Source organism: Bombina bombina, chromosome 11 (genome assembly GCF_027579735.1).
Source record: "Bombina bombina isolate aBomBom1 chromosome 11, aBomBom1.pri, whole genome shotgun sequence".
Lineage (NCBI taxonomy): Eukaryota > Metazoa > Chordata > Amphibia > Anura > Bombinatoridae > Bombina > Bombina bombina.
The window spans coordinates 3,520,241-3,536,105 of record NC_069509.1 but is presented as its reverse complement, the minus strand read 5'-3'; the positions used below and the strand labels follow the sequence as shown (position 1 = coordinate 3,536,105).

At 45.2% G+C, this 15,865-nt stretch overlaps 1 protein-coding gene across 2 annotated transcripts in view; it reads right to left on the bottom strand.

Annotated features, from left to right (window-relative positions):
- PRR14 (proline rich 14) overlaps positions 1-15,865 on the bottom strand; it is a 189,815-nt gene that overhangs the window by 161,137 nt on the left and 12,813 nt on the right. For both annotated transcript variants that reach the window (XM_053694991.1, XM_053694992.1), the window contains exons 4-5: positions 11,647-11,696; positions 995-1,964 (exon numbers count right to left, since the gene is read on the bottom strand). In XM_053694991.1, the coding sequence (XP_053550966.1) occupies positions 995-1,964; positions 11,647-11,696 (1,020 nt within the window). The remainder of the gene's footprint in view (positions 1-994; positions 1,965-11,646; positions 11,697-15,865) is intronic.

Genomic DNA, 15,865 nt, shown 5'->3' with positions numbered 1-15,865 from the left:
TACCTGTGGAGCTCAGTTGCAGGGCAGGAACAGCCTCTCAGGTGTGACAGACTCAGACGACATCTGACAGGGATTTGAAGAGAAAGAAAAGCAGAGTAACCAACCCTGGTTTTCTATAGAGGGGTAGTATAAATGTTAGAAGGTAAGTAAGGACTACCTCGCCGTCTTGCAACTGCTAAAAGTCACCATTACTCTTACTAAAGAGGATTACATGGACACAGTATAGCCCCAATCCTTGCTTGCAGGGAAAAGTACCCATTATAGTAGTACATATCTTCAGGCAAAGAACTGTACTCTAAGGGGAAACCGGGCCTTAATATATATTGAAAACCCCTCTCTCTGAAGAATCAAATGCACATCTTCATTCTTCAACCACCTCCAGTGGAGGTAAAGACTTAGGTATGTGTGAGGTGGCAGGGGTTTTATAGGGCCGTTGGGGTTTGGGAATCTTTGCCTCCTTCGAAAGGTAGAGAAGAGTAATTCCCAGGAGTAATGGATTGTGGACTCTCACCACCTGAATAAAAGAAATATAGATTGTGGCCAACAACAACAGATGGGGAGACAAGGAGAACACAAACAGGCGGGTGAGACATTAGTTTTGTATGTGTCCCTATTCTGGCCAATTTATACCAAGAAACAAAATGGTACATATTCCTGAAAGGAGACCAGAGGAAACGTCTGGTTTCTAATGCATTTTGGAGACTATCTTAAAACATCAAAAATGGTCATCATCAGAAGAGAGCGAGCGAGAAAGAGAAATATATATATATATATATATATATACACATACATACATAAACAGGGGGTGGCACAGATGGGTATATTACGAGCAGATATTATATGAGTCTGTACTTACGATCTCTGATTATGGTCCTGCTGTGGGGATAAGTACGTCACTGGCTGCCAATATTACATACATACATACACACACACACACACAGGGGTGGCACAGATGGGTATATTACGAGCAGATATTATACGAGTCTGTACTTACGATCTCTGATTATGGTCCTGCTGTGGGGATAAGTATGTCACTGGGCTGCCAATATTACATATATTTAAATGATGGCACCTCCCAGGGCTGCCCACACTACGGGGTGTCCGAGGGCTTATAACATTACCAAGCTGTGGGTTCTGGCGTAGCCAAGGGCTCCCCACACTACACATACGGTGTGGGTATTTTTCCTTTTTTAGACATGTTAGGGGGAAAGCAGCATGAACAAGTTCACTTTCCTCCACTGTGCCAAGACTGTGCCTCCTTGGACGGCGTTTCTCTGTACAGCGAAAAGGCAAAGTATGGACGAAGGGCACTGATGGGCAGGAAAGGCACCGCTGAAGTGGAGGACGGCACAGTGTTGGTGAAGGACTGGAAACTGCGACTTTTAGCTGAATGTTCATGTCAGGCTTAACACACATGCCGGTGCCTTGCCACACAGCATTCTGCTGCCCCTCACCCATGCACCCTCCATCCTCTAGTAGCGGCATGGATTCTGAGGGGACACTGAGGGAACTGCCAGCTGATACTTCTAATGTCTCTGGAGGTTGTTCCATGACTTGTCCCTCTGGACCTGCTTCTGTTCCCTGGACATTTTCTGGACATTCTGTACGCACTTCATCGTATGTCCCCCTAACAAGATTACCTCCAGGGTGCTTGCTTCCTTTAATTGGTGTAAGGAAGATTTCAGCAAAACTCTCCAGTTTAGAGCGCACAGAGTGAAAGAGCGGAATCAGACTCCAACTGTTTATATTTGTGCAATGAGTAGAATGGGGAGAGAGTGGGGAGCAAGAAGAGAGATGATGAAGAGGAGATGATGGGATGGTGGAACGGAGTGGTGGGGAAGGAAGAGAAGAGATGCGAGGTGAAGGTAATGGGGAGTCAATTGAAGAAGTGTCTAGGGAAGTGGATGGAGAGAAGGGAATGGAGGTAGAATATTGGGCATCAGACGGGCATTGAGCAGAGACACCTGCAACATGTAAAAGAAAGAAATGGAGTTATTAGGTTATCCTTATATAAGGCAACTCACCAAAATCAACACCTCCGTCCCCCATGCTTCTCAGCAGTATGGCCTAGTATAGCTTACTCCTTAAACATCAGCAGTCTACTCGGAACTTTACTTAGATGTTATCTATCCTCAGTCAGCCATTTAACCCCCTACCCAGCTCTTCTCCTCAATACAGACCCCCGGGTATCACCCCTTCCAAGCATTGTTGCTTCCGTTTACACAGAACCTGCCAGGACAGAACTTTTTTCTAGACAGACCTCAAGTAATCCTCCAGCAATAAAAAACAAAGTGACAGCAGCTCAGACAACAGAGACCACCAGTATGACAAAGCATAACACTTACGCCCTTTATATTAGACATCCAGGACCTTGCACACTTGAGAAACAGAAACCGACATCTTCAGAAGCTTCCTCATAGTGTAGGAATTTTCATAAGGGTGATGTGGGTATGTCACTCACAAGGCTGACACACACAGTAACCAGATAGACTTATCACAAGGCCGATACACACACACAGTGACTAGATACACTGTATCACAAGGCTAACACACACAGTAACCAGATACACTGTATCACAAGGCTAACACACATAGAATGACCAGATACACTGTATCACAAGGCTAACACACACAATGATCAGATACACTATATCACAAGGCTAACACACACACAATGATCAGATACACTATATCACACGGCTAATACACACACACACAATGATCAGATACACTATATCACAAGGCTAATACACACACACACACACACAATGATCAGATACACTATATCACAAGGCTAATACACACACACACAATGATCAGATACACTATATCACAAGGCTAATACACACACACACAATGATCAGATACACTATATCACAAGGCTAATACACACACACACAATGATCAGATACACTATATCACAAGGCTAATACACACACACAATGATCAGATACACTATATCACAAGGCTAATACACAATGATCAGATACACTGTATCACAAGGCTAACACACACACACAATGATCAGATACACTATATCACACGGCTAATACACACACACACAATGATCAGATACACTGTATCACAAGGCTAACACACACACAATGATCAGATACACTATATCACAAGGCTAACACACACACAATGATCAGATACACTATATCACAAGGCTAATACACACACACAATGATCAGATACACTATATCACAAGGCTAATACACACACACACACAATGATCAGATACACTATATCACAAGGCTAATACACACAATGATCAGATACACTGTATCACAAGGCTAATACACACACACACACAATGATCAGATACACTATATCACAAGGCTAATACACACACACACACAATGATCAGATACACTATATCACAAGGCTAATACACACACACAATGACCAGATACACTATATCACAAGGCTAACACACAATGACCAGATACACTATATCACAAGGCTAATACACACACACAATGATCAGATACACTGTATCACAAGGCTAACACACACACAATGATCAGATACACTATATCACAAGGCTAATACACACACACAATGATCAGATACACTATATCACAAGGCTAATACACACACACACACAATGATCAGATACACTATATCACAAGGCTAATACACACAATGATCAGATACACTGTATCACAAGGCTAATACACACACACACACAATGATCAGATACACTATATCACAAGGCTAATACACACACACACACAATGATCAGATACACTATATCACAAGGCTAATACACACACACAATGACCAGATACACTATATCACAAGGCTAACACACAATGACCAGATACACTATATCACAAGGCTAACACACACACACAATGACCAGATACACTATATCACAAGGCTAACACACACACACAATGATCAGATACACTATATCACAAGGCTAATACACACACACAATGATCAGATACACTATATCACAAGGCTAACACACACACACAATGATCAGATACACTATATCACAAGGCTAATACACACACAATGATCAGATACACTGTATCACACGGCTAATACACACACACAATGATCAGATACACTATATCACAAGGCTAATACACACACAATGATCAGATACACTATATCACAAGGCTAACACACACACAATGATCAGATACACTATATCACAAGGCTAATACACACACACACACACAATGATCAGATACACTATATCACAAGGCTAATACACACACACAATGATCAGATACACTATATCACAAGGCTAATACACACACACAATGATCAGATACACTATATCACAAGGCTAATACACACACACAATGATCAGATACACTATATCACAAGGCTAATACACACACAATGATCAGATACACTATATCACAAGGCTAATACACACACAATGATCAGATACACTATATCACAAGGCTAATACACACACACAATGATCAGATACACTATATCACAAGGCTAACACACACACAATGATCAGATACACTATATCACAAGGCTAATACACACACACACACAATGATCAGATACACTATATCACAAGGCTAATACACACAATGATCAGATACACTATATCACAAGGCTAATACACACACAAAATGATCAGATACACTATATCACACGGCTAATACACACACACACACAATGATCAGATACACTATATCACAAGGCTAATACACACACACACAATGATCAGATACACTATATCACAAGGCTAATACACACACACACACAATAATCAGATACACTATATCACAAGGCTAATACACACACACACACACACACACAATGATCAGATACACTATATCACAAGGCTAATACACATACACACACAATGATCAGATACACTATATCACAAGGCTAATACACACACAATGATCAGATACACTATATCACAAGGCTAATACACACACACACACACAATGATCAGATACACTATATCACAAGGCTAATACACACACAATGATCAGATACACTATATCACAAGGCTAATACACACACACACACAATGATCAGATACACTATATCACAAGGCTAATACACACACACAATGATCAGATACACTATATCACAAGGCTAATACACACACACACACACAATGATCAGATACACTATATCACAAGGCTAATACACACACACACACACAATGATCAGATACACTATATCACAAGGCTAATACACACACACACAATGATCAGATACACTATATCACAAGGCTAATACACACACACAATGATCAGATACACTAGATCACAAGGCTAATACACACACACAATGATCAGATACACTATATCACAAGGCTAATACACACACACACAATGATCAGATACACTATATCACACGGCTAATACACACACAATGATCAGATACACTATATCACAAGGCTAATACACACACACAATGATCAGATACACTATATCACAAGGCTAATACACACACACAATGATCAGATACACTATATCACAAGGCTAATACACACACACACACAATGATCAGATACACTATATCACAAGGCTAATACACACACACAATGATCAGATACACTATATCACAAGGCTAACACACAATGACCAGATACACTGTATCACAAGGCTAATACACACACACAATGATCAGATACACTATATCACAAGGCTAATACACACACAATGATCAGATACACTATATCACAAGGCTAATACACACACACACAATGATCAGATACACTATATCACAAGGCTAATACACACACACACAATGATCAGATACACTATATCACAAGGCTAATACACACACAATGATCAGATACACTATATCACAAGGCTAATACACACACACACAATGATCAGATACACTATATCACAAGGCTAATACACACACACACAATGATCAGATACACTATATCACAAGGCTAATACACACACACACACACAATGATCAGATACACTATATCACAAGGCTAATACACACACAATGATCAGATACACTATATCACAAGGCTAATACACACACACACACAATGATCAGATACACTATATCACAAGGCTAATACACACACACAATGATCAGATACACTATATCACAAGGCTAATACACACACACACACAATGATCAGATACACTATATCACAAGGCTAATACACACACACACACACAATGATCAGATACACTATATCACAAGGCTAATACACACACAATGATCAGATACACTATATCAGAAGGCTAATACACACACACAATGATCAGATACACTATATCACAAGGCTAATACACACACAATGATCAGATACACTATATCAGAAGGCTAATACACACACACACACAATGATCAGATACACTATATCACAAGGCTAATACACACACACACACAATGATCAGATACACTATATCACAAGGCTAATACACACACACAATGATCAGATACACTATATCACAAGGCTAATACACACACAATGATCAGATACACTATATCAGAAGGCTAATACACACACACAATGATCAGATACACTATATCACAAGGCTAATACACACACAATGATCAGATACACTATATCACACGGCTAATACACACACACACACAATGATCAGATACACTATATCACAAGGCTAATACACACACACACAATGATCAGATACACTATATCACACGGCTAATACACACACAATGATCAGATACACTATATCACAAGGCTAATACACACACACAATGATCAGATACACTATATCACAAGGCTAATACACACACACACAATGATCAGATACACTATATCACAAGGCTAATACACACACACACAATGATCAGATACACTATATCACAAGGCTAATACACACACACACAATGATCAGATACACTATATCACAAGGCTAATACACACACAATGATCAGATACACTATATCACACGGCTAATACACACACAATGATCAGATACACTATATCACAAGGCTAATACACACACACACAATGATCAGATACACTATATCACAAGGCTAATACACACACACAATGATCAGATACACTATATCACAAGGCTAATACACACACACACACAATGATCAGATACACTATATCACAAGGCTAATACACACACACACAATGATCAGATACACTATATCACAAGGCTAATACACACACAATGATCAGATACACTATATCACAAGGCTAATACACACACACAATGATCAGATACACTATATCACAAGGCTAATACACACACAATGATCAGATACACTATATCACAAGGCTAATACACACACACACACACAATGATCAGATACACTATATCACAAGGCTAATACACACACACAATGATCAGATACACTATATCACAAGGCTAATACACACACAATGATCAGATACACTATATCACAAGGCTAATACACACACACACAATGATCAGATACACTATATCACAAGGCTAACACACAATGACCAGATACACTATATCACAAGGCTAATACACACACACAATGATCAGATACACTATATCACAAGGCTAATACACACACACAATGATCAGATACACTATATCACAAGGCTAATACACACACACACAATGATCAGATACACTATATCACAAGGCTAATACACACACACACAATGATCAGATACACTATATCACAAGGCTAATACACACACACACACAATGATCAGATACACTATATCACAAGGCTAATACACACACACACAATGATCAGATACACTATATCACAAGGCTAATACACACACACACAATGATCAGATACACTATATCACAAGGCTAATACACACACACAATGATCAGATACACTATATCACACGGCTAATACACACACAATGATCAGATACACTATATCACAAGGCTAATACACACACACACAATGATCAGATACACTATATCACAAGGCTAATACACACACAATGATCAGATACACTATATCACAAGGCTAATACACACACACACACAATGATCAGATACACTATATCATACGGCTAATACACACACACACAATGATCAGATACACTATATCACAAGGCTAATACACACACAATGATCAGATACACTATATCACAAGGCTAATACACACACACACAATGATCAGATACACTATATCACACGGCTAATACACACACAATGATCAGATACACTATATCACAAGGCTAATACACACACACACAATGATCAGATACACTATATCACACGGCTAATACACACACAATGATCAGATACACTATATCACAAGGCTAATACACACACACACACACAATGATCAGATACACTATATCACACGGCTAATACACACACACAATGATCAGATACACTATATCACAAGGCTAATACACACACAATGATCAGATACACTATATCACAAGGCTAATACACACACAATGATCAGATACACTATATCACAAGGCTAATACACACACACAATGATCAGATACACTATATCACAAGGCTAATACACACACACAATGATCAGATACACTATATCACAAGGCTAATACACACACAATGATCAGATACACTATATCACAAGGCTAATACACACACACACAATGATCAGATACACTATATCACAAGGCTAATACACACACACAATGATCAGATACACTATATCACAAGGCTAATACACACACACAATGATCAGATACACTATATCACAAGGCTAATACACACACAATGATCAGATACACTATATCACAAGGCTAATACACACACACAATGATCAGATACACTATATCACAAGGCTAATACACACACACACAATGATCAGATACACTATATCACAAGGCTAATACACACACACAATGATCAGATACACTATATCACAAGGCTAATACACACACACACACAATGATCAGATACACTATATCACAAGGCTAATACACACACACAATGATCAGATACACTATATCACAAGGCTAATACACACACAATGATCAGATACACTATATCACAAGGCTAATACACACACACAATGATCAGATACACTATATCACAAGGCTAATACACACACACAATGATCAGATACACTATATCACAAGGCTAATACACACACAATGATCAGATACACTATATCACAAGGCTAATACACACACAATGATCAGATACACTATATCACAAGGCTAATACACACACACAATGATCAGATACACTATATCACAAGGCTAATACACACACACAATGATCAGATACACTATATCACAAGGCTAATACACACACAATGATCAGATACACTATATCACAAGGCTAATACACACACACACAATGATCAGATACACTATATCACAAGGCTAATACACACACAATGATCAGATACACTATATCACAAGGCTAATACACACACACAATGATCAGATACACTATATCAGAAGGCTAATACACACACACACAATGATCAGATACACTATATCACAAGGCTAATACACACACACACACAATGATCAGATACACTATATCACAAGGCTAATACACACACACACACAATGATCAGATACACTATATCACACGGCTAATACACACACACACAATGATCAGATACACTATATCACAAGGCTAATACACACACACACAATGATCAGATACACTATATCACAAGGCTAATACACACACACACACAATGATCAGATACACTATATCACACGGCTAATACACACACAATGATCAGATACACTATATCACAAGGCTAATACACACACACACACAATGATCAGATACACTATATCACAAGGCTAATACACACACAATGATCAGATACACTATATCACAAGGCTAATACACACACACACACAATGATCAGATACACTATATCACAAGGCTAATACACACACACACAATGATCAGATACACTATATCACAAGGCTAATACACACACAATGATCAGATACACTATATCACAAGGCTAATACACACACACAATGATCAGATACACTATATCACAAGGCTAATACACACACACACACAATGATCAGATACACTATATCACAAGGCTAATACACACACACAATGATCAGATACACTATATCACAAGGCTAATACACACACACACAATGATCAGATACACTATATCACACGGCTAATACACACACACACAATGATCAGATACACTATATCACAAGGCTAATACACACACACACACAATGATCAGATACACTATATCACAAGGCTAATACACACACACACAATGATCAGATACACTATATCACAAGGCTAATACACACACACACAATGATCAGATACACTATATCACAAGGCTAATACACACACACACACACAATGATCAGATACACTATATCACAAGGCTAATACACACACACACAATGATCAGATACACTATATCACAAGGCTAATACACACACACAATGATCAGATACACTATATCACAAGGCTAATACACACACACACACACACACAATGATCAGATACACTATATCACAAGGCTAATACACACACACAATGATCAGATACACTATATCACAAGGCTAATACACACACACACACACACACAATGATCAGATACACTATATCACAAGGCTAATACACACACACAATGATCAGATACACTATATCACAAGGCTAATACACACACAATGATCAGATACACTATATCACAAGGCTAATACACACACAATGATCAGATACACTATATCACAAGGCTAATACACACACAATGATCAGATACACTATATCACAAGGCTAATACACACACACACACAATGATCAGATACACTATATCACAAGGCTAATACACACACACACAATGATCAGATACACTATATCACAAGGCTAATACACACACACACAATGATCAGATACACTATATCACAAGGCTAATACACACACACAATGATCAGATACACTATATCACAAGGCTAATACACACACACACAATGATCAGATACACTATATCACAAGGCTAATACACACACACAATGATCAGATACACTATATCACAAGGCTAATACACACACAATGATCAGATACACTATATCACAAGGCTAATACACACACACACAATGATCAGATACACTATATCACAAGGCTAATACACACACACAATGATCAGATACACTATATCACAAGGCTAATACACACACACAATGATCAGATACACTATATCACAAGGCTAATACACACACAATGATCAGATACACTATATCACAAGGCTAATACACACACACACACACAATGATCAGATACACTATATCACAAGGCTAATACACACACACAATGATCAGATACACTATATCACAAGCCAGCAGATCTGCTGACTCTCCTTTTTTAAACGTAATTTTTGCAGTATCCATAACTTCCTGTCACAGCTCTACAAGGTGGCTGGGGTCTCTAGCTTGATATCATAAAACCTCTAGATCTGGTTTATTAGTCAGTGTTGCACATGCTCAGTAGAGGCAGAAGGCAGCTTAAGTAACATGTTAGTCATCTTAATTCCCTGAGGGTAGGGGCTACACTGAGAATTTCTAAGTGCTCATTTTGCAATAGAACAAGTAATGTGCTGTTTGTGTGTTTTGTTACTCAATCGGCTTCTTTTTATGTTAACTTTAATGTATTCTTTTTCCTAGAGAAGCATGTTTCATATCCCTTTAGGACTTCTCCAACTTCTTATAAATTATAACCATCCCCTTCTCCCTACAGCAATCTGACAACTGGTCACTCTAACCTGAGCAACAGGACATCATCCCCAGACTCAAGTCCTCATATGTAGGTGTCCTAAACACAAAGGGAGAGAGTTATTGATCCACATGTGTAGTGAAAATAAATGATGCATTAGCCCACTGCCAGTACATGTCTGTAAATACACTCAACCTCCCCAGGCTCCTCCCCATCAGCAAGCCCTCTCTGTACCTCCCCAGGCTCTTCCACTGACCAGCAAGCCCCCTCTGTACCTCCCCAGGCTCCTCCCTTGACCAGCAGGCCCTTTCTGTTCCTTCTCAGGCTCCTCCCCCTGACCAGCAAGCCCTCTCTGTCCTCAGGCTCCTCCTCCTGACCAGCAGGCCCCCTCTCTGTTCCTCCTCAGGCTCCTCCCCCTGACCAGCAGGCCCCCTCTCTCTTCCTCCTCAGACTACTACCCCCTGACCAGCAAGCTCTCTGTACCTCCCCAGACCAGCAGGCCCTCTCTAGGCTCCTCCCCCTGAACAGCAGGCCCTCTCTGTCGTCCTCAGGCTCCTTCCCCTGACCAGCAGGCCCTCTCTGTCCTCCTCAGGCTCCTTCCCCTGACCAGCAGGCCCTCTCTGTACCTCCCCAGGTACCTCCCCTGACCAGCAAGCACTCTCTGTACCTCCCCAGGCTCTTCCCCTGACCAGCAGGCCCCCTCTGTCCTCAGGCTCCTCCCCTAACCAGCAAACCCTCTCTGTCCTCCTCAGGCTCCTCCCCCTGCCCAGCAGGCCCTCTCTGTACCTCCCCAGGCTCCTCCCCTGACCAGCAAGCCCTATCTGTACCTCCCCAGACTCATCCCTTGACCAGCAGGCCCTTTCTGTTCCTTCTCAGGCTCCTCCCCCTGACCAGCAAGCCCTCTCTGTCCTCAGGCTCCTCCCCCTGACCAGCAAGCCCTCTCTGTCCTCAGGCTCCTCCTCCTGACCAGCAGGCCCCCTCTCTGTTCCTCCTCTGGCTCCTCCCCTGACCAGCAGGCCCTCTCTGTTCCTCCCCAGGCTCCTCCCCTGACAAGCAAGCCCTCTCTGTACCTCCCCAGGCTCCTCCCCGGACCAGCAGGCCCTCTCTGTTCCTCAGGCTCCTCCCATGACCAGCAGGCCCCTTCTGTTCCTCCTCAGACTACTACCCCCTGACCAGCAAGCCCTCTCTGTACCTACCCAGACCAGCAGGCCCTCTCTAGGCTCCTCCCCCTGAACAGCAGGCCCTCTCTGTTTCTCCTCAGGCTCCTCCCCCTGACCAGCAGGCCCTCTCTGTCCTCCTCAGGCTCCTTCCCCTGACCAGCAGGCCCTCTCTGTACCTCCCCAGGTACCTCCCCTGACCAGCAAGCACTCTCTGTACCTCCCCAGGCTCTTCCCCTGACCAGCAGGCCCCCTCTGTCCTCAGGCTCCTCCCCTGACCAGCAAACCCTCTCTGTCCTCCTCAGGCTCCTCCCCCTGACCAGCAGGCCCTCTCTGTACCTCCCCAGGCTCCTCCCCTGACCAGCAAGCCCTCTCTGTACCTCCCCAGGCTCCTCCCCTGACCAGCAAGCCCTATCTGTACCTCCCCAGGCTCATCCCTTGACCAGCAGGCCCTTTCTGTTCCTTCTCAGGCTCCTCCCCCTGACCAGCAAGCCCTCTCTGTCCTCAGGCTCCTCCCCCTGACCAGCAAGCACTCTCTGTACCTCCCCAGGCTCTTCCCCTGACCAGCAGGCCCCCTCTGTCCTCAGGCTCCTCCCCTGACCAGCAAACCCTCTCTGTCCTCCTCAGGCTCCTCCCCCTGACCAGCAGGCCCTCTCTGTACCTCCCCAGGCTCCTCCCCTGACCAGCAAGCCCTCTCTGTACCTCCCCAGGCTCCTCCCCTGACCAGCAAGCCCTCTCTGTACCTCCCCAGGCTCCTCCCCTGACCAGCAAGCCCTATCTGTACCTCCCCAGGCTCATCCCTTGACCAGCAGGCCCTTTCTGTTCCTTCTCAGGCTCCTCCCCCTGACCAGCAAGCCCTCTCTGTCCACAGGCTCCTCCCCCTGACCAGCAAGCCCTCTCTGTCCTCAGGCTCCTCCTCCTGACCAGCAGGCCCCCTCTCTGTTCCTCCTCAGGCTCCTCCCCCTGACCAGCAGGCCCTCTCTGTTCCTCCTCAGGCTCCTCCCCTGACCAGCAGGCCCTCTCTGTACCTCCCCAGGCTCCTCCCCTGACAAGCAAGCCCTCTCTGTACCTCCCCAGGCTCCTCCCCGGACCAGCAGGCCCTCTCTGTTCCTCAGGCTCCTCCCATGACCAGCAGGCCCCTTCTGTTCCTCCTCAGACTACTACCCCCCTGACCAGCAAGCCCTCTCTGTACCTACCCAGACCAGCAGGCCCTCTCTAGGCTCCTCCCCCTGACCAGCAGGCCCTCTCTGTCCTCCTCAGGCTCCTCCCCCTGACCAGCAGGCCCTCTCTGTCCTCCTCAGGCTCCTCCCCCTGAACAGCAGGCCCTTTGTCCTCCTTCAGGCTCCTCCCCCTGACCAGCAGGCCCTCTCTGTACCTCCTCAGGCTCCCCCCCCTGACCAGCAGGCGCTCTCTGTACCTCCTCAGGCTCCTCCCCCTGACCAGCAGGCCCTCTCTGTACCTCCTCAGGCTCCTCCCCCTGACCAGCAGGCCCTCTCTGTACCTCCACAGGTTCCTCCCCTGACCAGCAAGCACTCTCTGTACCTCCCCAGGCTCTTCCCCTGACCAGCAGGCCCTCTCTGTCCTCAGGCTCCTCCCCTGACCAGCAAGCCCTCTCTGTCCTCCTCAGGCTCCTCCCCCTGACCAGCAGGCCCTCTCTGTACCTCCCCAGGCTCCTCCCCTGACCAGCAAGCACTATCTATTCCTTCTCAGGCTACTACCCCCGTGACCAGCAAGCTCTCTCTCTCCTCAGGCTCCTCCCCCTGACCAGCAAGCCCTCTCGGTCCTCAGGCTCCTCCTCCTGACCAGCAGGCCCGTCCTCCTCAGGCTACTCCACCTGACCAGCAAGTCCCCTCTCTGTTCCTCCTCAAGCTTCTACCCCTTAACCAGCAGGCCCTCTCTGTACCTCCCCAGGCTCCTCCCCTGACCAGCAGGCCCTCTCTGTACCTCCCCAGGCTCCTCCCCTGACCAGCAGGCCCTCTCTGTACCTCCCCAGGCTCCTCCCCTGACCAGCAAGCCCTCTCTGTACCTCCCCAGGCTCCTCCCCCTTGACCAGCAGGCCCTTTCTGTTCCTTCTCAGGCGCCTCCCCCTGACCAGCAAGCCCTCTGTCCTCAGGCTCCTCCCCTTGACCAGCAAGCCCTCTCTGTCCTCAGGCTCCTTCCCCTGACCAGCAAGCCCTCTCTGTCCTCAGGCTCCTCCCCCTGACCAGCAGGCCCTCTCTGTTCCTCAGGCTCCTCCCATGACCAGCAGGCCCTCTCTGTTCCTCCTCAGGCTACTCCCCCTGACCAGCAGGCCCTCTCTGTTCCTCAGGCTCCTCCCATGACCAGCAGGCCCTTTCTGTTCCTCCTCAGACTACTACCCCCTGACCAGCAAGCCCTCTCTGTACCTCCCCAGACCAGCAGGCCCTCTCTAGGCTCCTCCCCCTGAACAGCAGGCCCTCTCTGTCCTCAGGCTCCTCCCCCTGACCAGCAGGCCCTCTCTGTACCTCCCCAGGTTCCTCCGCTGACCAGGAAGCACTCTCTCTACCTCCCCAGGCTCTTCCCCTGACCAGCAGGCCCTCTCTGTACCTCCCCAGGCTCTTCCCCTGACCAGCAGGCCCTCTCTGTCCTCAGGCTCCTCCCCTGACCAGCAAGCCCTCTCTGTCCTCAGGCTCCTCCCCCTGACCAGCAGGTCCCCTCTCTGTCCTCAGGCTCCTCCCCCTGACCAGCAGGCCCGCTTCTCTGTCCTCCTCAGGCTCCCTCTCTGTTCCTCCTAAGGCTCCTCCACATGACCACCAGGCCCCCTCTCTATTCCTCCGCAGGCTCCTCCCCTGACCAGCAGGCCCTCTCTGTACTTCCTCAGGCTCCTCCCCTGACCAGCAGGCCCTCTCTGTACCTCCCAGGCTCCTCCCCTGACCAGCAGGCCCTCTCTGTTCCTCCTCAGGCTCCTCCCCTGACCAGCAGGCCCTTTCTGTTCCTCCTCAGGCTCCTCCCCTGACCAGCAGGCCCTTTCTGTTCCTCCTCAGGCTCCTCCAATGACCAGCAGGCCCTTTCTGTTCCTCCTCAGGCTCCTCCCCTGACCAGCAGGCCCTTTCTGTTCCTCCTCAGGCTCCTCCCCTGACCAGCATGCCCTTT